Source organism: Coregonus lavaretus (assembly GCF_964263955.1).
Source record: "Coregonus lavaretus genome assembly, chromosome: 2".
Classification (NCBI taxonomy): domain Eukaryota; kingdom Metazoa; phylum Chordata; class Actinopteri; order Salmoniformes; family Salmonidae; genus Coregonus; species Coregonus lavaretus.
Genome location: NC_139989.1, coordinates 63,216,309 through 63,241,127, shown reverse-complemented (window position 1 = coordinate 63,241,127; position 24,819 = coordinate 63,216,309). Strand labels below are relative to the sequence as shown.

At 44.7% G+C, this 24,819-nt stretch overlaps 2 protein-coding genes across 2 annotated transcripts in view; both read left to right on the top strand.

Annotated features, from left to right (window-relative positions):
* LOC311140099 (monocarboxylate transporter 6-like) overlaps positions 1-12,547 on the top strand; it is a gene marked incomplete at both ends in the record, with an annotated part of 17,289 nt that extends 4,742 nt beyond the window's left edge. Inside the window, 4 exons of the mRNA XM_084175036.1 lie at positions 7,286-7,426; positions 7,875-8,490; positions 8,647-8,903; positions 12,285-12,547. Coding sequence (XP_084031162.1) covers positions 7,286-7,426; positions 7,875-8,490; positions 8,647-8,903; positions 12,285-12,547 — 1,277 coding nt within the window. The remainder of the gene's footprint in view (positions 1-7,285; positions 7,427-7,874; positions 8,491-8,646; positions 8,904-12,284) is intronic.
* A 7,002-nt stretch (positions 12,548-19,549) lies between these two features.
* LOC311149691 (medium-chain acyl-CoA ligase ACSF2, mitochondrial-like) overlaps positions 19,550-24,819 on the top strand; it is a 29,882-nt gene continuing 24,612 nt past the window's right edge. The window contains exons 1-5 of the mRNA XM_084186899.1: positions 19,550-19,724; positions 21,362-21,560; positions 22,244-22,372; positions 22,470-22,523; positions 22,686-22,804. Of these exons, the coding sequence (XP_084043025.1) occupies positions 19,597-19,724; positions 21,362-21,560; positions 22,244-22,372; positions 22,470-22,523; positions 22,686-22,804 (629 nt within the window). The 5' untranslated portion in view covers positions 19,550-19,596. The remainder of the gene's footprint in view (positions 19,725-21,361; positions 21,561-22,243; positions 22,373-22,469; positions 22,524-22,685; positions 22,805-24,819) is intronic.

Sequence of the window (24,819 nt, the reverse complement as noted above, 5' to 3'; positions counted from 1 at the left end):
TCAGTATTAGATCTCCAGTTGATACATCGGTATTAGATCTCCAGTTGATCCATCGGTATTAGACCTCCAGTTGATCCATCGATGTTAGACCTCCAGTTGATCCATCGGTATTAGATCTCCAGTTGATCCATCGGTATTAGACCTCCAGTTGATCCATCGATGTTAGACCTCCAGTTGATCCATCGATATTAGATCTCCAGTTGATCCATCGGTATTAGCCCTCCAGTTGATCCATCGATATTAGACCTCCAGTTGATCCATCAGTATTAGATCTCCAGTTGATCCATCGATATTAGATCTCCAGTTGATCCATCGATATTAGATCTCCAGTTGATCCATCGATATTAGACCTCCAGTTGATCCATCGGTATTAGATCTCCAGTTGATCCATCGGTATTAGCCCTCCAGTTGATCCATCGATATTAGACCTCCAGTTGATCCATCGGTATTAGATCTCCAGTTGATCCATCGGTATTAGCCCTCCAGTTGATCCATCGATATTAGACCTCCAGTTGATCCATCGGTATTAGACCTCCAGTTGATCCATCGATGTTAGACCTCCAGTTGATCCATCGGTATTAGATCTCTAGTTGATCCATCGGTATTAGACCTCCAGTTGATCCATCGATATTAGATCTCCAGTTGATCCATCAGTATTAGCCCTCCAGTTGATCCATCAATATTAGACCTCCAGTTGATCCATCAATATTAGATCTCCAGTTGATCCATCGGTATTAGCCCTCCAGTTGATCCATCGATATTAGATCTCCAGTTGATCCATCGATATTAGATCTCCAGTTGATCCATCGATATTTGACCTCCAGTTGATCCATCGATATTAGACCTCCAGTTGATCCATCGGTATTAGATCTCCAGTTGATCCATCGGTATTAGCCCTCCAGTTGATCCATCGATATTAGACCTCCAGTTGATCCATCAATATTAGATCTCCAGTTGATCCATCGGTATTAGATCTCCAGTTGATCCATCGATATTTGACCTCCAGTTGATCCATCGATATTAGACCTCCAGTTGATCCATCGATATTAGATCTCCAGTTGATCCATCGATATTAGATCTCCAGTTGATCCATCGGTATTAGACCTCCAGTTGATCCATCGGTATTAGATCTCCAGTTGATCCATCGATATTAGATCTCCAGTTGATCCATCGATATTAGACCTCCAGTTGATCCATCGGTATTAGATCTCCAGTTTATCCATCGGTATTAAATCTCCAGTTGATCCATCGATATTAGACCTCCAGTTGATCCATCGGTATTAGATCTCCAGTTGATCCATCAATATTTGACCTCCAGTTGATCCATCGATATTTGACCTCCAGTTGATCCAGTGTCATCATTGTAAATTATGAATTCATGTAATTATTGTTCCGTGACGTCAGTGTTCTTAATTTCTACATTTACATTTACATTTACATTTTAGCAGACGCTCTTATCCAGAGCGACTTACAGGAGCAATTAGGGTTAAGTGCCTTGCTCAAGGGCACATCGACAGATTTTTCACCTAGTCAGCTCGGGGATTAGAACCAGCGACCTTTCGGTTACTGGCAAAACGCTCTTAACCACTAAGTTACCTGCCGCCTAGATGTCAAAGGTCAAACGTGTTTGGCTCAGTTGGTAGGGCATGGTGCTTGCAACGCCAACGTTGTGGGTTTGATTCCCATGGGAGACAAGTAGAAAATGTATGCACTCACTACTGTAAGTTGCTCTGGATAAGAGAGTCTGCTAAATGACTCAAATGTAAGTATGTGTTCTAGCAGTGCTTTGAGTTATCAACAGATGGGAACAAGCATCATGTATCATATTGGGGAAATGACTGCAGTGCCTGTGTGTCAGACTGGTGCTTTTTTCAATGGACCGAGATATTGGGATATTCAAAGCTTCAAGGATTTTCCAGTGGACAGGGTTGGTTTTAACCGGATGAATCTGGAGGAGACAGAGGGAGAGATGGAGGGAGGGACATGGGGAGGGAGAGATGGAGGGAGGGACATGGGGAGGGAGGGATGGTTGTAGGGACAGATGGAGAGATGGAGGGTGGATGGAGAGAGAGAGAGACGGACGGTGGATGGAGGGAGAGATGGAGGGTGGATGGAGGTAGGGATGAAGGGAGAGATAGACAAAGGGAGAGATGGAGTGATAGTTTCAGAAATAGTCTCGGAAATCCCAGAACTAGGGCCAAAGCGTATGTCAGAACACTGTTCATGTGGGAGGCAACCCGTCTGCCTAGGGAGACTAAGGGAGGGAGGGAGGGAGGGAGGAAGGGAGGGAGGGAGAGAGGGATAGGGTTCACCCAGGACTGAGGAACATTCTTAGAGCCTTGACTAGACCACGAGACTGGAGCAGACATTATCATGACACAGAGCACAGATGAGACAGCATGACTGGAGCAGACATTATCATGACAGAGACCTGACTAGACCACATGACTGGAGCAGACATGATCATGACAGAGACCTGACTAGACCACATGACTGGAGCAGACATTATCATGACAGAGACTTGACTAGACCACATGACTGGAGCAGACATTATCATGACAGAGACCTGACTAGACCACATGACTGGAGCAGACATTATCATGACACAGAGCACAGATGAGACAGCATGACTGGAGCAGACATTATCATGACAGAGACCTGACTAGACCACATGACTGGAGCAGACATTATCATGATACAGAGACCTGACTAGACCACACGACTGGAGCAGACATTATCATGACAGAGACCTGACTAGACCACGAGACTGAAGCAGACATTATCATGACACAGAGACCTGACTAGACCACACGACTGGAACAGACATTATCATGACAGAGACCTGACTAGACCACATGACTGGAGCAGACATTATCATGACACAGACCTGACAAGACCACATGACTGGAGCAGACATTATCATGACACAGAGCACATATGAGACAGCATGACTGGACCAGACATTATCATGACAGAGACCTGACTAGACCACATGACTGGAGTAGACATTATCATGACACAGACCTGACTAGACCACATGACTGCAGCAGACATTATCATGACACAGAGACCTGACTAGACCACATGACTGGATCAGACATTATCATGACACAGAGACCTGACTAGACCACGAGACTGGAGCAGACATTATTATGACAGAGACCTGACTAGACCACATGACTGGAGCAGACATTATCATGACACAGAGCACAGATGAGACAGCATGACTGGAGCAGACATTATCATGACAGAGACCTGACTAGACCACATGACTGGAGCAGACATTATCATGACACAGACCTGACTAGACCACATGACTGGAGCAGACATTATCATGACACAGAGACCTGACTAAACCACATGACTGGAGCAGACATTATCATGACAGAGACCTGACTAGACCACATGACTGGAGCAGACATTATCACGACACAGAGCACATATGAGATAGCATGACTGGAGCAGACATTATCATGACAGCGACCTGACTAGACCACATGACTGGAGCAGACATTATCATGACACAGACCTGACTAGACCACATGACTGGAGCAGACATTATCATGACACAGAGACCTGGCTAGACCACACGACAGGAGCAGACATTATCATGACAATACCTGACTAGACCACATGACTGGAGCAGACATTATCATGACACAGAGCACAGATGAGACAGCATGACTGGAGCAGACATTATCATGACACAGAGACCTGACTAGACCACATGACTGGAGCAGACATTATCATGACACAGAGACCTGACTAGACCACACGACTGGAGCAGACATGAACATGACAGAGACCTGACTACACCACATGACTGGAGCAGACATTATCATGACAGAGACCTGACTAGACCACATGACTGGAGCAGACATTATCATGACACAGAGCACAGATGAGACAGCATGACTGGAGCAGACATTATCATGACAGCGACCTGACTAGACCACATGACTGGAGCAGACATTATCATGACACAGACCTGACTAGACCACATGACTGGAGCAGACATTATCATGACACAGAGCACAGATGAGACAGCATGACTGGAGCAGACATTATCATGACAGCGACCTGACTAGACAACATGACTGGAGCAGACATTATCATGACAGAGACCTGACTAGACCACATGACTGGAGCAGACATTATTATGACAGAGATCTGACTAGACCACATGACTGGAGCAGACATTATCATGACACAGAGCACAGATGAGACAGCATGACTGGAGCAGACATTATCATGACAGCGACCTGACTAGACCACATGACTGGAGCAGACATTATCATGACACAGATACCTGACTAGACCACATGACTGGATCAGACATTATCATGACACAGAGACCTGACTAGACCACGAGACTGGAGCAGACATTATTATGACAGAGACCTGACTAGACCACATGACTGGAGCAGACATTATCATGACAGAGACCTGACTAGACCACGAGACTGGAGCAGACATTATCATGACACAGAGACCTGACTAGACCACAAGACTGGAGCAGACATTATCATGACACAGAGCACAGATGAGACAGCATGACTGGAGCAGACATTATCATGACAGAGACTTGACTAGACCACATGACTGGAGCAGACATTATCATGACAGAGACCTGACTAGACCACATGACTGGAGCAGACATTATCATGACACAGAGCACAGATGAGACAGCATGACTGGAGCAGACATTATCATGACAGAGACCTGACTAGACCACATGACTGGAGCAGACATTATCATGATACAGAGACCTGACTAGACCACACGACTGGAGCAGACATTATCATGACAGAGACCTGACTAGACCACGAGACTGGAGCAGACATTATCATGACACAGAGACCTGACTAGACCACACGACTGGAACAGACATGATCATGACAGAGACCTGACTAGACCACATGACTGGAGCAGACATTATCATGACACAGACCTGACTAGACCACATGACTGGAGCAGACATTATCATGACACAGAGCACAGATGAGACAGCATGACTGGAGCAGACATTATCATGACAGAGACCTGACTAGACCACATGACTGGAGTAGACATTATCATGACACAGACCTGACTAGACCACATGACTGGAGCAGACATTATCATGACACAGAGACCTGACTAGACCACATGACTGGATCAGACATTATCATGACACAGAGACCTGACTAGACCACGAGACTGGAGCAGACATTATTATGACAGAGACCTGACTAGACCACATGACTGGAGCAGACATTATCATGACACAGACCTGACTAGACCACATGACTGGAGCAGACATTATCATGACACAGAGACCTGACTAAACCACACGACTGGAGCAGACATTATCATGACAGAGACCTGACTAGACCACATGACTGGAGCAGACATTATCATGACAGAGACCTGACTAGACCACATGACTGGAGCAGACATTATCACGACACAGAGCACATATGAGATAGCATGACTGGAGCAGACATTATCATGACAGCGACCTGACTAGACCACATGACTGGAGCAGACATTATCATGACACAGACCTGACTAGACCACATGACTGGAGCAGACATTATCATGACACAGAGACCTGGCTAGACCACACGACTGGAGCAGACATTATCATGACAATACCTGACTAGACCACATGACTGGAGCAGACATTATCATGACACAGAGCACAGATGAGACAGCATGACTGGAGCAGACATTATCATGACACAGAGACCTGACTAGACCACATGACTGGAGCAGACATTATCATGACACAGAGACCTGACTAGACCACACGACTGGAGCAGACATGAACATGACAGAGACCTGACTACACCACATGACTGGAGCAGACATTATCATGACAGAGACCTGACTAGACCACATGACTGGAGCAGACATTATCATGACACAGAGCACAGATGAGACAGCATGACTGGAGTAGACATTATCATGACAGCGACCTGACTAGACCACATGACTGGAGCAGACATTATCATGACACAGACCTGACTAGACCACATGACTGGAGCAGACATTATCATGACACAGAGCACAGATGAGACAGCATGACTGGAGCAGACATTATCATGACAGCGACCTGACTAGACAACATGACTGGAGCAGACATTATCATGACAGAGACCTGACTAGACCACATGACTGGAGCAGACATTATCATGACAGAGATCTGACTAGACCACATGACTGGAGCAGACATTATCATGACACAGAGCACAGATGAGACAGCATGACTGGAGCAGACATTATCATGACAGCGACCTGACTAGACCACATGACTGGAGCAGACATTATCATGACACAGATACCTGACTAGACCACACGACTGGAGCATACATTATCATGACAGAGACCTGACTAGACAACATGACTGGAGCAGACATTATCATGACAGAGACCTGACTAGACCACATGACTGGAGCAGACATTATCATGACAGAGATCTGACTAGACCACATGACTGGAGCAGACATTATCATGACACAGAGCACAGATGAGACAGCATGACTGGAGCAGACATTATCATGACACAGAGCACAGATGAGACCACATGCCTGGAGCAGACATTATCATGACACAGAGCACAGATGAGACAGCACAAGAATGGACTCATTATTCCCACATCAAAGACAATACCAAGAGTTCTCAGTACTCTGAATTTCATTATGTTCATTTCAATCAATTAGCCTGATAGGTACTCCTGTAAGCTTAGGTCTGTCTTGGATAGTTGGATTTAAGAGCTGGAAGATGATCAGTCAGATAATTTGTATCTGACCACATTCTTGTAAGAGCCTGCAGACATAGCCACCCGTCACAGTGTGGGTAACCTCGTGACCTTTTCCCAGGCTAATTGCGCTTAGCGTTTATACATAAGCCTAGAACACCAACTAACAAGTCTGGCCGACGGGGGAGTGAACTGATTTTTTTTTTAAAGATTTGGTCCACCAGACGTTCCCAGCATTGGGAGGAAGTGTCTGCTGAACGACGTTACAGAGTGGGTTTCAGCAGCTGTGTTTTAGTGGAAAGGAACGGCATCCTGTCCTCTTTTTGCAGACTATTGTTCCATGTTCAGTGATAATGCATTGATGATGCTAATTAGGGTGATCTGATATGCTAATCAGTACATTGTATGTTTTTGGTGAGTGTGTGGTGTGTGTGTGTTTGTGGTGTGTGTTTGTGGTGTGTGTTTGTGGTGTGTGTGTGTGAGTGCGGCCCCTGTCTGTGTGTTGTTGTATTATGATTGAACATTGTTTTCATGTCTCTCCAGGTCCACTATGCAGCGTGCTCGTGGAACGCTTTGGTTGCCGGGTAACGGTGATGGTGGGAGGGGTTCTGAGTGGACTAGGCATGGTGGTCAGCGCGCTGGCCAGAACCATCACAGAACTCTACATCACCAGCATCATCGCAGGTCAGAGGGAAAACACACACACGGTCTTGTACAACTATCCTTGTGGAGACACACAATTCAGTCCCAAAATCCTATTTTCCCTAACCCTAACTTTAAACCTAACCTTAACCCTAGCTCCTAACTCTAAAACTAACCCTAGCTCCTAACCCTAAACCTAATTCTAACACTAATTCTAACCTTAACCCTAAACCCCCTAGAAATAGCATTTGGCGTTGTGGGGACCAACAAAATGTCCCCAGTTGGTCACATTTTTGTTCGTTTACTATTCTTGTTCTGGTCCCCACAAGTATAGTTAAAGACGCACGCACACACACACACACACACACACACACACACACACACACACACACACACACTATAAACCCCCCAATATAAGACTTCTCTTTCTATGAGGCATTATGAATCATCCTCATCAGTACCTCTGTCCTCCTCTCTCCTCCACATACAGGGTTGGGGTTCTGCCTGTCCTTCCAGCCCTCTGTGACCATGATGGGGCACTACTTTTTGAGGCGGCGGGCGTTCGCCAATGCCCTGTCGTCCACTGGCACGGCCCTGGGCCTCAGCACCTTACCCCTGCTGGCCAACTTCCTGCTGGGCCAGTTTGGCTGGAGAGGTAGCTTCCTGGTCCTGGGGGGGCTGCTGTTGAACTGTTGCGTGTGTGGGGCCGTCATGAGGCCCCTGGGGGACAAACACAGAGGGGCCCCGAGGACACTCACTAACAAGGCCGCCCAGGGGCTCAGCAAGCAACCAATCAAAGGTCCTCTCCAACAGGAGAAGGAGGGGCTTAAGGCAAGACTTAGGACAGCACTCAGTGACCTTGTGGTGTTCCTACGGAGACACATGGCCTTTGACCTGTTGGTCAGTAACCCTCGTTATCGTGCCTATGCCCTGGGGGTGACGTGGATGATGTTGGGGTTTGTAGTTCCCCTGGTCTACCTGGTGCCCTATGCTACAGCCCATGGTATGGAACCGGACCGAGCCGCGCTGCTGATGGCCACACTGGGCCTGGTCAACATTGCTGTGAGACCCGTGGCAGCTGTCTTCTTCGGCCTGCCGCGCTTCAGGTACTGTAGCCTGGATGTTAGAGGTTAGGCGTGCTGGTTCGAATCCCAAGCAAGAAAACATTTAATAAAAAATTATGTGATCTAAAAAATAGAATGGATAATACATTGGTCTCCTCCTCTTCCTCCTCCTCCTCCTCCTCCTCCTCCTCCTCTCAGGAGCAGTGGCTGTTTTGTGTATGTGTTTGCAGTAGCCCTCCTGGTCAACGGGCTGAGTAACAGTATCTGTGGTGCGGCCGCCACCTTCCCCGTGCTCCTGACCTACGTGGTGATCTTTGGTCTGTCCATGTCTGTGATTGGCTCTCTGCTCTTCACGGTACTAATGGAAACGGTGGAGATGAGCCGGTTCTCCTCTGCCCTGGGTCTCATCAGTATGTTAGAGAGTGGAACACTGCTGATTGGACCGCCGCTCGCAGGTACTGTGTATTGTGCATGTCAGTGGTGTACTTCTACACATTTTGCCATGGGCCAAAGATAAACATTTGCAGTTTTACAGCTAATTTCCTTTAATTCTATTTTTTTTTGTCATGGCTTATGACATGTTCATATGCTATCTGGGGAGTAGGGGGGGGGGGGCAATCCCAATTTGTATTTTTGGGGGGTTTGGGGCCCCCAGAGTGGGGTTCCGCGGGCTCTGCCACACTGCGGGGGCTGTGGGGGTGTGTGGTACACCAGTGGTGACTGTGTGTGTGCACTTATCTTTGTCCTTTTCACTGTATGTCAGTGTGAGAATTTCCCCATACAATATGTTTGGTACAATATGGTATTCTAGTCTATGTCATCTAATGTTCAAATCCTATCTGTGTATTCTTTGTCTCTTGTACAGAATCAATGACTGCCCCTACCGCATGTCAAGTTATTTACAGTCTAATTGTATCATTGTTGGTCAGTAGGTGGCCAGCATAACAACAGGTGGTGGTGTTGGACACAGTGACTCATATAGACATAGATGTTAAGGTTCTTGTCAAGTTATGGCCAGTATAAACGTATGTTATGTGAGGACTGAGGAGGCTATGAGTTATGCCCAGTATAAACTTGTTATGTTATGTGAGGACTGAGGAGGCTATGAGTTATGCCCAGTATAAACGTGTTATGTTATGTGAGGACTGAGGAGAGTATAAGTTATGCCTAGTATAAACTTGTATGTTATGTGAGGACTGAGGAGGGTATGAGTTATGCCCAGTGTAAACTTGTTATGTTATGTGAGGACTGGGGAGGGTATGAGTTATGCCCAGTATAAACTTGTTATGTTATGTGAGGACTGAGGAGGGTATAAGTTATGCCCAGTATAAACTTGTTATGTTATGTGAGGACTGAGGAGGGTATAAGTTATGCCTAGTATAAACTTGTATGTTATGTGAGGACTGAGGAGGGTATGAGTTATGCCCAGTGTAAACTTGTTATGTTATGTGAGGACTGGGGAGGGTATGAGTTATGCCCAGTATAAACTTGTTATGTTATGTGAGGACTGAGGAGGGTATGAGTTTTGTCACACGGGGAAATGGAATGTTCCGTCCGCTGGATTCCCATGTCATAGCTGGGGATGTGACTGGGTCATGTGCTCTGTTTTCCACTGTGTGTGTGTGTGTGTGTGTGTGTGTGTGTATGTGTCTGTGTGTGTGCGCGTGCTTGTGTCAGGCGGGTAGCAATGTCTGGGTCGACAGGGAATGGCTCTGTCCTGTTCCAGGAGTCACTGCCCAAAGACATAACCCTAGGCAGGAGAGAGAGAGAGAGTGTATGTATGTGTTTGTATTTATGCGTGCAAGAATGTACTTGCGTGTGTGTGTTGGCATGTGTGTTCAGGGCAGAGGGCAGGGCAGGCTGACTGGAGGAGGGAGTGGCCTAGTGTACCTATGGTCTCTGGTTTCCAGCGCCATGGCAACTCAAATGTCAACGCCTGGTGGTAGCCTACTAGCCCTGTGGCAGAGCTGTGCTGAACTAGGATCCAGTTCAGATGAACGTGTTGTGAGGACACACTGCCACGCTTAAATATACAGTGGGGAGAACAAGTATTTGATACACTGCCGATTTTGCAGGTTTTCCTACTTACAATGCATGTAGAGGTCTGTAATCTTTATCATAGGTACACTTCAACTGTGAGAGACGGAATCTAAAACAAAAATCCAGAAAACCACATTGTATGATTTTTAAGTAATTCATTTGCATTTTATTGCATGACATAAGTATTTGATACATCAGAAAAGCAGAACTTAATATTTGGTACAGAAACCTTTGTTTGCAATTACAGAGATCATACATTTCCTGTAGGTCTTGACCAGGTTTGCACACAATGCAGAAGGGATTTTGGCCCACTCCTCCATACAGACCTCATCCAGATCCTTCAGGTTTCGGGGCTGTCACTGGGCAATACAGACTTTCAGCTCCCTCCAAATATTTTCTATTGGGTTCAGGTCTGGAGACTGGCTAGGCCACTCCAGGACCTTGAGATGCCTCTTACGGAGCCACTCCTTAGTTGCCCTGGCTGTGTGTTTCGGGTCGTTGTCATGCTGGAAGACCCAGCCACGACCCATCTTCAATGCTCTTACTGAGGGAATGAGGTTGTTGGCCAAGATCTTGCGATACATGGCCCCATCCATCCTCCCCTCAATACGGTGCAGTCGTCCTGTCCCCTTTGCAGAAAAGCATCCCCAAAGAATGATGTTTGCACCTCCATGCTTCACGGTTGGGATGGTGTTCTTGGGGTTGTACTCATCCTTCTTCTTCCTCCAAACACGGCGAGTGGAGTTTAGACCAAAAAGCTCTGTTTTTGTCTCATCAGACCACATGACCTTCTCCCATTCCTCCTCTGGATCATCCAGATGGTCATTGGCAAACTTCAGACGGGCCTGGACATGCGCTGGCTTGAGCAGGGGGACCTTGCGTGCGCTGCAGGATTTTAATCCATGACGGCGTAGTGTGTTACTAATGGTTTTCTTTGAGACTGTGGTCCCAGCTCTCTTCAGGTCATTGACCAGTTCCTGCCGTGTAGTTCTGGGCTGATCCCTCACCTTCCTCATGATCATTGATGCCTCACGAGGTGAGATCTTGCATGGAGCCCCAGACCGAGGGTGATTGACCGTCATCTTGAACTTCTTCCATTTTCTAATAATTGCGCCAACAGTTGTTGCCTTCTCACCAAGCTGCTTGCCTATTGTCCTGTAGCCCATACCAGCCTTGTGCAGGTCTACAATTGTATCCCTGATGTCCTTACACAGCTCTCTGGTCTTGGCCATTGTGGAGAGGTTGGAGTCTGTTTGATTGAGTGTGTGGACAGGTGTCTTTTATACAGGTAATGAGTTCAAACAGGTGCTGCTAATACAGGTAATGAGTGGAGAACAGGAGGGCTTCTTAAAGAAAAATGAACAGGTTTGTGAGAGCCGGAATTCTTACTGGTTGGTAGGTGATCAAATACTTATGTCATGCAATAAAATGCAAATTAATTACTTAAAAATCATACAATGTGATTTTCTGGATTTTTGTTTTAGATTCCGTCTCTCACAGCTGAAGTGTACCTATGATAAAAATTACAGACATCTACATGCTTTTTAAGTAGGAAAACCTGCAAAATCGGCAGTGTATCAAATACTTGTTCTCCCCACTGTAGCTGTTCTCTGGCTGTTATAGCATCACGTGTGGTTATTGATACAAGCCTTCTAGGAAATGCTTATGTACTGCTTATGAACTGTTTTGTGTGGGTTATGAACGTGTTATGACATCGTAACGTAGGTACCCTTCAAATAAAGTGTTACCCAAGTCTTTCCTAACGCTGTGCGTGTCTCCATGTCCCTCTCTTCCAGGCATGTTGGTGGACAGCACAGGCCAGTACTCTTATGTGTTCTACGCCTGCAGTGTGACCGTCTCCTCCTCTGGCCTCTTCCTCATCGGAGCCTTCTACTATCTGGACAGACAGAAGGACAGAGAAGAGAAGAAGAAAGCAGGTCCTCCTGCTGCCTACCAACAGAAGCCTGCTATCATCCTAGCCCCTGACTGCCAGTACAGCCATGTTCCTTCTACACAGGGAGGGAAAGCAGCAGACACTGTTTATGTCACCAACGTGTGACGTACTAATACGCACGTGTAACCCAGTGAGACAAACTGTGTACCTGCCTGCCATAGAATTACAGTGGGGGAAAAAAGTATTTAGTCAGCCACCAATTGTGCAAGTTCTCCCACTTAAAAAGATGAGAAAGGCCTGTAATTTTCATCATAGGTACACGTCAACTATGACAGACAAAATGAGAAAAAAAATCCAGAAAATCACATTGTAGGATTTTTTATGAATTTATTTGCAAATTATGGTGGAAAATAAGTATTTGGTCAATAACAAAAGTTTCTCAATACTTTGTTATATAGCCTTTGTTGGCAATGACACAGGTCAAACGTTTTCTGTAAGTCTTCACAAGGTTTTCACACACTGTTGCTGGTATTTTGGCCCATTCCTCCATGCAGATCTCCTCTAGAGCAGTGATGTTTTGGGGCTGTCACTTTCAACTCCCTCCAAAGATTTTCTATGGGGTTGAGATCTGGAGACTGGCTAGGCCACTCCAGGACCTTGAAATGCTTCTTACGAAGCCACTCCTTCATTGCCCGGGCGGTGTGTTTGGGATCATTGTCATGCTGAAAGACCCAGCCACGTTTCATCTTCAATGCCCTTGCTGATGGAAGGAGGTTTTCACTCAAAATCTCACGATACATGGCCCCATTCATTCTTTCCTTTACACGGATCAGTCGTCCTGGTCCCTTTGCAGAAAAACAGCCCCAAAGCATGATGTTCCCACCCCCATGCTTCACAGTAGGTATGGTGTTCTTTGGATGCAACTCAGCATTCTTTGTCCTCCAAACACGACGAGTTGAGTTTTTACCAAAAAGTTCTATTTTGGTTTCATCTGACCATATGACATTCTCCCAATCCTCTTCTGGATCATCCAAATGCACTCTAGCAAACTTCAGACAGGCCTGGACATGTACTGGCTTAAGCAGGGGGACACGTCTGGCACTGCAGGATTTGAGTCCCTGGCGGCGTAGTGTGTTACTGATGGTAGGCTTTGTTACTTTGGTCCCAGCTCTCTGCAGGTCATTCACTAGGTCCCCCCGTGTGGTTATGGGATTTTTGCTCACCGTTCTTGTGATCATTTAGATCTTGCGTGGAGCCCCAGATCGAGGGAGATTATCAGTGGTCTTGTATGTCTTCCATTTCCTAATAATTGCTCCCACAGTTGATTTCTTCAAACCAAGCTGCTTACCTATTGCAGATTCAGTCTTCCCAGCCTGGTGCAGGTCTACAATTTTGTTTCTGGTGTCCTTTGACAGCTCTTTGGTCTTGGCCATAGTGGAGTTTGGAGTGTGACTGTTTGAGGTTGTGGACAGGTGTATTTTATACTGATAACAAGTTCAAACAGGTGCCATTAATACAGGTAATGAGTGGAGGACAGAGGAGCCTCTTAAAGAAGAAGTTACAGGTCTGTGAGAGCCAGAAATCTTGCTTGTTTGTAGGTGACCAAATACTTATTTTCCACCATAATTTGCAAATAAATTCATTAAAAATCCTACAATGTGATTTTCAGGATTTTTTTTTCTCAATTTGTCTGTCATAGTTGACGTGTACCTATGATGAAAATTACAGGCCTCTCTCATCTTTTTAAGTGGGAGAACTTGCACAATTGGTGGCTGACTAAATACTTTTTTCCCCCACTGTACGTCTAGAATCAGAATGAAGTAAGGAGGTAGCCTTCCGCGAGCCTTGGCCTGTAGGAGCCGCAACAAATCACAGGAACTGCTCACTATGGAACGGCTCACTATGATGAATCAATGAATGATAGGATCTCTGTGGTGCCTGCTGTCTGCTGTCTTCAGAGGGAAGAACTGGGAGGTTACACATGCACTACTGTTATCATCAATGTGATGCCTATGTACGTACATACAGTTGAAGTCGGAAGTTTACATACACCTTAGCCAAATACATTTAAACTCAGTTTTTCACAATTCCTGACATTTAATCCTAGTAAAAATTCCCTGTTTTAGGTCAGTTAGGATCACCACTTTATTTTAAGAATGTGAAATGTCAGAATTATAGTATAAATAATTATTTATTTCAGCTTGTATTTCTTTCATCACATTCCCAGTGGGTCAGAAGTTTACATACACTCAGTTAGTATTTGGTAGCATTGCCTTTAAATTGTTTAACTTGGGTCAAATGTTTCGGGTAGCCTTCCACAAGCTTCCCACAATAAGTTGGGTGAATTTTGGCCCATTCCTCCTGACAGAGCTGGTGTAACTGAGTCAGGTTTGTAGGCCTCCTTGCTCGCACACACTTTTTCGGTTCTGCCCACATATTTTCTATAGGATTGATGGCCACTCCAATACCTTGACTTTGTTGTCCTTAAGCCATTTTGCCACAACTTTGGAAGTATGCTTGGGGTCATTGTCCATTTGGAAGACCCATTTGCGACCAAGCTTTAACTTCCTGACTGATGTCTTGAGATGTTGCTTCAATATATCCACATAATTTTCCTTCCTCATGATGCCATCTATTTTGTGAAGTGCACCAGTCCCTCCTGCAGCAAAGCACCCCCACAGCATGATGCTGCCACCCCTGTGCTTCACGGTTGGGATGGTGTTCTTCGGCTTGCAAGCAGTCCCCCTTTTCCTCCAAATATAACGATGGTCATTATGGCCATCAGACCAGAGGACATTTCTCCAAAAAGTACGGTCTTTGTCCCCATGTGCAGTTGCAAACCATAGTCTGGCTTTTTTATGGCGGTTTTGGAGCAGTGGCTTCTTCCTTGCTGAGCAGCATTTCAGGTTATGTCGATATAGGACTCGTTTTACTGTGGATATAGATACTTTTGTACCTGTTTCCTCCAGCCTCTTCACAAGGTCCTTTGCTGTTGTTCTGGAATTGATTTGCACTTTTTGCACCAAAGTACGTTCATCTATAGGAGACAGAACGCGTCTCATTCCTGAGCGGTATGACGGCTGCGTGTTCATATGGTGTTTATACTTGCGTACTATTGTTTGTACAGATGAACGTGGTACCTTCAGGCGTTTGGAAATTGCTCCCAAGTATGAACCAGACTTGTGGAGGTCTACGATTTTTTTTCTGAGGTCTTGGCTGATTTCTTTTGATTTTCCCATGATGTCAAGCAAAGAGGCACTGAGTTTGAAGGTAGGCCTTGAAATACATCCACCTCCAATTGACTCAAATGATGTCAATTAGCCTATCAGAAGCTTCTAAAGCCATGACATCATTTTCTGGATATTTTCCAAGCTGTTTAAAGGCACAGTCAACTTAGTGTATGTAAACTTCTGACCCACTGGAATTGTGATACAGTGAATTATAAGTGAAATAATCTGTCTGTAAACAATTGTTGGAAAAATTACTTGTGTCATACACAAAGTAGATGTCCTAACCGACTTGCCAAAACGATAGTTTGTTAACAAGAAATTTGTGGAGTGGTTGAAAAACAAGTTTTAATGACTCCAACCTAAGTGTATGTAAACTTCCGACTTCAACTGTACGTATCCAGGCTTGCACAACACAACAGAGTTTGCACACAGATTTAGTCTGGATTTGGAAGTCACACTCTCTCACATGCTAGCTCCCCCTCCCCTCTCCCCCTCCCTCCCTCCCCTCTCTCTCTCTCCCTCCCCTCTCTCTCTCTCCCTCCCCACTCTCCCTCCCCTCTCTGTCCCTCCCCACTCTCCATCCCCTCTCTCTCTCCCTCCACTCTCTCCCTCCCTCCTCTCCCTACACAGTACACACCACCATCTCTCATTCTATTTCTGTTTACAGACAATTCATATCTTCTGTATTCATCCACAGACACATGAGGCTGAATGACACAACATCCCTGCTTCATTCAGACCCTGAACTTGGTACCATGACAGTGCTGTAAAAGCTGACCAAGCAGTCTAGTAGACGCTACAGTAGGACTGTCTAACGTACGGCCCACTAGTAGACGCTACAGTAGGACTGTCTAACATACGGCCCACTAGTAGACGCTACAGTAGGACTGTCTAACGTACGGCCCACTGGTAGACGCTATAGTAGAACTGTCTAACGTACGGCCCACTGGTAGACGCTACAGTAGGACTGTCTAACATACGGCCCACTGGTAGACGCTACAGTAGCACTGTCTAACATATGGCCCACTGGTAGACGCTACAGTAGGACTGTCTAACATACGGCCCACTGGTAGACGCTACAGTAGGACTGTCTAACGTACGGCCCACTGGTAGACGCTACAGTAGGACTGTCTAACGTACGGCCCACTGGTAGACGCTACAGTAGGACTGTCTAATGTACGGCCCACTGGTAGACGCTACAGTAGGACTGTCTAACGTACGGCCCACTAGTAGACGCTACAGTAGTAGACGCTACAGTAGGACTGTCTAACATACGGCCCACTGGTAGCGCTACAGTAGGACTGTCTAACATACGGCCCACTAGTAGAAGCTACAGTAGGACTGTCTAACGTACGGCCCACTGGTAGACGCTACAGTAGGACTGTCTAACATACGGCCCACTAGTAGACGCTACAGTAGGACTGTCTAACGTACGGCCCACTGGTAGACGCTACAGTAGGACTGTCTAACATACGGCCCACTGGTAGACGCTACAGTAGGACTGTCTAACGTACGGCCCACTGGTAGACGCTACAGTAGAACTGTCTAATATACGGCCCACTAGTAGACACAAATAAATATTTTTATTTTAAAAAACCAAATCATAACTATTTAGAAATGATAATGGACCTACATTTAGTCTCTTCACTCTGTCCAACTAGCTAACAGTCATCAAATGAAAGCTACATTTATAGACTCTTCACTCTGTCCAGCTTGCTAACAGTCATCAAAATGAAAGCTACATTTATAGTCTCTTCACTCTGTCCAGCTAGCTAACAGTCATCAAAATGATAGCTACATGTATAGTCTCTTCACTCTGTCCAGCTAGCTAACAGTCATCAAAATGAAAGCTACTGTACATTTAGTCTCTTCACTCTGTCCAGCTAGCTAACAGTCATCAAAATGAAAGCTACATTTATATAGTCTCTTCACTCTGTCCAGCTTGCTAACAGTCATCAAAATGAAAGCTACATTTATAGTCTCTTCACTCTGTCCAGCTAGCTAACAGTCATCAAAATGAAAGCTACATTTATAGTCTCTTCACTCTGTCCAGCTAGCTAACAGTAATCTAAATGAAAGATACTGTACATTTATAGTCTCTTCACTCTGTCCAGCTAGCTAACAGTCATCTAAATGAAAGCTAGACAGTCAGGGAGCATAGAAATTTCAAAAACCGATGGATAGAGGACATTTTGCACCTTTTGACGGCGAGAAAATATATACCAATTTTAAGGGCGGCCCTCCGGACCTTGGTGAAGACTGAATGCGGCCAGCGGGGCAAAATGAGTTTGACACCCAGTGCTAGAGCGGCGTTACTCACGGATTGCGGCAATTGTACTGCCAATAACATCAGCGACCTAACTTTTTAGTGCTTTAACTGTTTCACTGTAGGAGGAGATTATGGTTGGTTGTACACTGTCACCATGACAACACTGAGTATGGCTATGAATGTATTCCTGCACCTTTTTGAATATCCTCTGTGACTTCTCAGATGCCTTGATATAACTGAAGATGAAACAAACTCAAGGATATACATATATTTTGTATTTTATTCAACTTATTTCTGAAGATTTAATATAGAATGTTTACAGAATATTAAACCTTTTCTATGAAAGTAAGTTGATTTGTGTTCATGTGTCAAATTTGTTTGATGTTTTATTATCACTGTATAATAATAATCTGAATTTGAGGACAGACAGGATCGAATAGGCCTTCAACTTTAATGCAACAGCTCTGATGTCATTCACTTCCTGCTACTTTCTCTTTTCCTTCCACTCACCTTTACACTCAACTTTATCGCCACCTTGTGGAATGTGTGATGTGACATTGTTTTAATATTCTTCATGAAAAATTGCCTATAAAGCCTATTTGTCAAATTTGGTGTACTATTAAAGATATTGTCCAGACTGTGCCACATATAAGACGTGCCTCCATTAGCGTGTCTAGTCACTCACAACTCAGATTCTTGTCATGTCTTATCTGAGTCTTTTTTAACCTGACCAGTTTTTCCCCCCAAACAATATTCTGGTAAACACATAATACTGAAGACTGTGTCCAGTAAAAGCCCTGATCAGTCAAATATCAATTACTTGATAAATTACCTGATCAACTACCTGATCAATTACCTGATCAATTATCTGATAAATGACCTAATCAATTATCTTATCAATGATCTGACCAATTACTTGATCAATTATCTGATCAATTACCTGATCAATTATCATCTTTGGCCTTTCAGTGACAGGCTCCTATGATGGATGGGGAAGTATGTTGGTAGCTTGAGGGTTGAAAGTAAATGGACTAATTCAACTTCATTTTTCACAGTTTCCTTCCCCCAACCTGGGCCAACCAGTGAAAGCCCTGACCACTCAATCATGTTGTCAATGATCTTCTTCAGTCTTTGGTGACAGACAACCATGGAGGCCCTGTTCAGTCTTTGGTGACAGTCTATCATGGAGGCCCTGTTCAGTCTGGTGACAGGTTACCATGGAGGCCCGTTCTCTTCCTTCTGTCATTGTTGACAACAGTTAGTGTATGTGAAGCACTTTGGAAGCTTGAGGGTTAAAAGTAAATGAACTTATTATTTTCAGTTTTTCACAGCTTGCTTCCTCCAACATGGCCCAACCTACATTTCCAAACACCCCACAATGCAAGCCAGAAAAAATGAGAAAAATATCATATAAAAAAATAGATATTTAAAATCGCAAAATGAACATTTTGTGTGCTGACCACCCTCTTTTTTTCACCAAACAACTCACCCTGACATACCAAGCTAAAACCGTTGCCTCTACATGACTGTGCGCTATATAGCCTACGACCCATGTCATTACCTGTGACCTGTAAATACCCAATCAGACCAGTTTAGATAAGAGTTAAACATTTCACTACACACGTTGTGATTCTCTCTCCTGAAGCCTTCGGTCAAAGGTCCCTCCAGTCGCCTCCTCTCTCCTGCTCTGTCCTGTCCTTCTGGGACCTCAAACCATGGCTCCTCACCTCCTCAGACAGCTCAGTGTGTTCTCTAGAAGGGCTTTGTTACAACCTCTACAGGTGGTCTCCTCTCTACAGAAGACATGGACACCTGGGAACCCAACCTGGCTCTGGTGTGGTAGGTAGGTTTTCTCTCTTGTCCTTGTCATACACACTACTCTCTTATCACAGCCTAGCTAATTTGGTGTTGGGTCCAAAGATTATCCACTGACAGTTAGACTATTTGGATTATTTCTCTGGTGCTTGTAGTTTCATCTCTTTATTCACCCTTATTCGGCAAACCACGTTTTATCTTTGATCTACCAACTGTAGAGTACAAGCTTAATGACCTGTATGTAACTGGCCTTATTTAGACTGAGGGTATGTCTTTCAATGCTTCCTTGTGAGATTTCCTTTTCAGAAACATGTTTTTTAATAATAAAATACGTTTTTACTTATAATAATATGCCATTTAGCAGACGCTTTTATCCAAAGCGACATACAATCATGCGTGCATACATTATAATTTTTTTGTGTATGGGTGGTCCCGGGGATCAAACCCACTACCTTGGCATTACACGCACTGTGCTCTACCAGCTGAGCTACAGAGGACTTGGATTGTCCAGCACAGCTTCTGCTTTGTCTTGTCTGTAAGGAACGGGGTTCAGTGTGGTTGTCTTGGCACTGAACATGTTTTTTCACATATCCATTAAGTCCAGTTTCCCCTCTGAAAGACTTCACGTCCTGTGACCTGATGGGAATAATATTGAGTGAGTGAGGTGGGGCATATTTCTTCTAACAGTGGTCTGCTGTTTATGTAGGCTCCCAACAGAACAGCCAAGAGAGGTCGACTATGAAACCACAGCCCACAGAACTCCACAGGAGGTCGGTTAAGGATCAGGGATGCAGGGGGTTCCTTTCTGTTGTTTGACTAACTCCAGTATTATATTGACATGTCATGGATAAAGTTCACCAACCCATCCCTGTCAGTTTCCACCCCCTGTGTGTCTCTCTCTGTATACACTGCCTTGCTAAAGTATTCATACCCCTTGGATTTCTTCACATTTTATTGTGTTACAAAGTGGGATTAAAATGGATTTAATTGTAATCTTTTGTCAGCAATCTACTCAAAATACTCTGTAATGTCAAAGTGGAAGAAAATATTAACATTTTTTAAAGATTAATAAAAATTAGATGACTAAAGTATAGTCATTGCATAAGTAGTCAGCCCCTTTGTTCAGGCAAGCCTAAATTAGTTCAGGAGTTTACTTTCGTAAACAAATAACATAAGTTACATGGACTCACTAATAATAGGGGTTGACATGATTTTTGAATGACTAACCCTTCCTCTGTCCCCCATACATACAACATCTGTAAGGTCCCTCAGTCAAGTATTGAATTTCAAGCACAGATTCAACTACAAAGACCAGGGAGCTTTTCGAAAGCCTTATAAAGAAGGGCAGCGATTGGTAGATGGGTAACAATAACAAATCAAACTTTGGATATCTCTTAAAGCAAGGTCAAGTTAATAATTATGCTGTGGATTATGTATTAAACCACCCAGACACATCAAAGCTACTGAACTGAGCTGAAGGACAGGAATGAAATCCTTTCCACATTCATAACACATATAACCCAGGCATATCACATTTAAAAGCAGTACACGTATGTGAGCTGTAGCTACGTCCACGGGACCTCCTCAGTGACCCTGCTGGGCATTTATGACGTCTTCATCATAATGTCTTATAAAGGCTTATAATACGTTATGTCTCTCCCTCAGCAGGTCGCTCCATGTGGACAGTCCCCCCCTGGTCCCGGCTGTGAGCTGCAGCTACGTCCATGGGGCGTCCTCAGTGTCCCTGCTGGGCCAGACGGTGGGTCAGAGTCTGCAGGCTGCAGCTGACCGCTGGCCCCACAGAGAGGCCCTGGTGTTCCTGCAAGACGGGGTCCGCAAGACCTTCGCCCAGTTTCAGGAGGATGTGAGTCTCCAGGGAACAGCTAGTCTCTTTCCACAGTGTGGGTGACACTAGGGAACACCCATTCTATATATTCACATCTAATCTGTTACATCACATTTGGATGCCATGAGTCCATTCCCTCCTTACACCCTTCTCACCCAAGAACATACATGTATGATCTGTCAGTGCATTTCTAATGGTCTTTTTAACTACATAGTGAAGTGTGGGATTGTAGAGGTTTAGGAGGGATAACATAACAGGATTGTAGAGGTTTAGGAGGGATAACATAACAGGATTGTAGAGGTTTAAGAGGGGTAACATAACAGGATTGTAGTGGTTTAGGAGGGATAACATAACAGGATTGTAGAGGTTTAGGAGGGATAACATAACAACAGGCATTATGTTTTGGACTTTGAAACCTACAGTAAGTCCAGTCAAAGTGGTGTTGTTGGTGGTGGTGGTTAAACATTTATATTGAAACATAACAAGGTGGGGTAACCTGCCAACTAGAACATCCATTATGGAACACTACATAAATCCAGAACAACGTTGATGTATTACCATCACAGTTCTAAGCATTTGATGACTGATGCTATGGCAAAGTCATATACACAAACATCTGTCTTTGTGCAGCTCTGGGCTTCTTTGAAAATAGGGATATCCTATATATTACTACCTGGGTCATGGTCTCCTTCCTCCCCCAGGTTGACCAGGCCGCTGCAGGTCTCCTGGCCCTGGGTCTGAAGAGAGGGGACAGACTAGGAGTCTGGGGGCCCAACACATACCACTGGATCCTGTTTCAGTTCGCCACAGCCAAGGCTGGCATCATACTGGTGAAGATGATCTATTAAATTAGATTCTAAAATGAATATGTATTATCTGTTAGGATCTATTGTTCCTAATATTAAAGCATTGTGATAACCTCTACAGGTGTCAATAAACCCAGCCTATCAGCTGAAGGAGCTGGAGTACACCCTGAGGAAGGTATGTTCTTATCCAGTGTCATGTTGTTTTATATTTCCAGATTTGAATTTCAATACACTTCCTGGATTGACCAAATGAATAACTGAACTGATCCCGACCCTGGTGCTGTCTGTGTCCTTTCCAGTTTAAGACCCAGAGGTTCTGTTCTGTCTGTCTCTGTAGGTGCAGTGTAAAGCTGTGGTGTGTCCCACCCAGTTTAAGACCCAGAGGTTCTGTGACATGCTGAGACAGATCTGCCCAGAGATGGACACAGCAGAGTCAGGGGTCTTTAGGAGCTCCAGGTATGTTAATATTGTACTATTGCACCATGAGTGAATCAACAGACCGGTATGTTAATGTTGTACGACTGCACCATGAGTGAATCAACAGACATATTGTATTACTGCACCATGAAGTAAACAAGTAACTAGCAGGATACTAATAATCATAGATATAGAACCCTGAACGTACAGCGCCTTCGGAAACAATTCAGACCCCTTGACGTTTTCCACATTTTGTTATGTTACAGCCTTATTCTAAAATGGATTAAATAAATAAAAATCAGCGATCTACACACAATACCCTATAATGACAAAGTGAAAACAGGTTTTTGGAAATTTTTGCAAATGTATTAAAAATAAAAAACAGAAATACCTTATTTACATAAGTATTCAGACCCTTTGCTATCAGACTCGAAATTGAGCTCAGGTGCATCCTGTTTCCATTGATCATCCTTGAGATGTTTCTACAACTTGATTGGAGTCCACCTGTGGTAAAAAAAAAAAAAAGGTACCACAGTTAACAGTGCATGTCAGAGCAGAATCCAAGACATGAGGTTGAAGGAATTGTCCGTAGAGCTCCGAGACAGGGTTGTGTCAAAGGGTACAGATCTGGGGAAGGGTACCTAAAAATGTCTGCAGCATTGAAAGTCCCCAAGAACACAGTGGCCTCCATCATTCTTAAATAGAAGAAGTTTGGAACCACCAAGACTCTTCCCAGAGCTGGCCGCCTGGCCAAATTGAGGAATCGGGTGAGAAGGGCCTTGGTCAAGGAGGTGACCAAGAACCCGAACGTCACTCTGACAGAGCTCTAGAGTTCCTCTGTGGAGATGGGAGAACCTTCCAGAAGGACAACCATCTCTGCAGCACTCCACCAATCAGGCCATTATGGTAGAGTGGCCAGACAGAAGCCACTCCTCAGTAAAAGGCACATGACAGCCCGCTTGGAGTTTGCCAAAAGGCACCTAAAGACTCTCAGACCATGAGAAACAAGATTTTCTGGTCTGTTGAAACCAAGATTGAACTCTTTGGCCTGAATGCCAAGCGTCACGTCTGGAGGAAACCTGGCACCATCCCTACGGTGAAGCATGGTGTTAGCAGCATCTTGCTGTGGGGATGTTTTTCAGCGACAGGGACTGGGAGACTAGTCAGGATCGAGGGAAAGATGAATGAAGCAAAGTATAGAGAGATCCTTGATGAAAACCTGCTGTAGAGCGCTCAGGACCTCAGACTGGGACGAAGGTTCACTTTCCAACAGGACAATGACCCTAAGCACAAAGCCAAGACAACGCAGGAGTGGCTTCAGGACAAGTCTCTGAATGTTCTTAAGTGGCCCAACCAGAGCCCGGACTTGAACCTGATCGAACATCTCTGGAGAGACCTGCAAATAGCTGTGAAGCAACGCTCCCCATCTAACCTGACAGAGTTTGAGAGGATATGCGGAGAAGAATGGGAAAAACTCCCCAAATACAGGTGTGCCAAGCTTGTAGCATCATACCCAAGAAGATTCAAGGCTGTAATCGCTGCCAATGGAGTTTCATCAAAGTTAAGGGTCTGAATACTTTTTTTATTTTATTTTTTATTTCACCTTTATTTAACCAGGTAAGCCAGTTGAGAACAAGTTCTCATTTACAACTGCGACCTGGCCAAGATAAAGCAAAGCAGTGCGATAAAAACAACAACACAGAGTTACATATGGGGTAAAACAAAACATAAAGTCAAAAATACCACAGAAAATATATATACAGTGTGTGCAAATGTAGAAAGTTATGGAGGTAAGGCAATAAATAGGCCATAATAGGCCAAAATAATTACAATTAGTATTAACACTGGAATGATAGATGTGCAAGAGATGATGTGCAAATAGAGATACTGGGGTGCAAATGAGCAAAATAAATAACAATATGGGGATGAGGTAGTTGAGTGGGCTAATTTCAGAAGGGCTGTGTACAGGTGCAGTGATCGGTAAGGTGCTCTGACAACTGATGCTTAAAGTTAGTGAGCGAGATAAGTCTCCAGCTTCAGAGATTTTTGCAGTT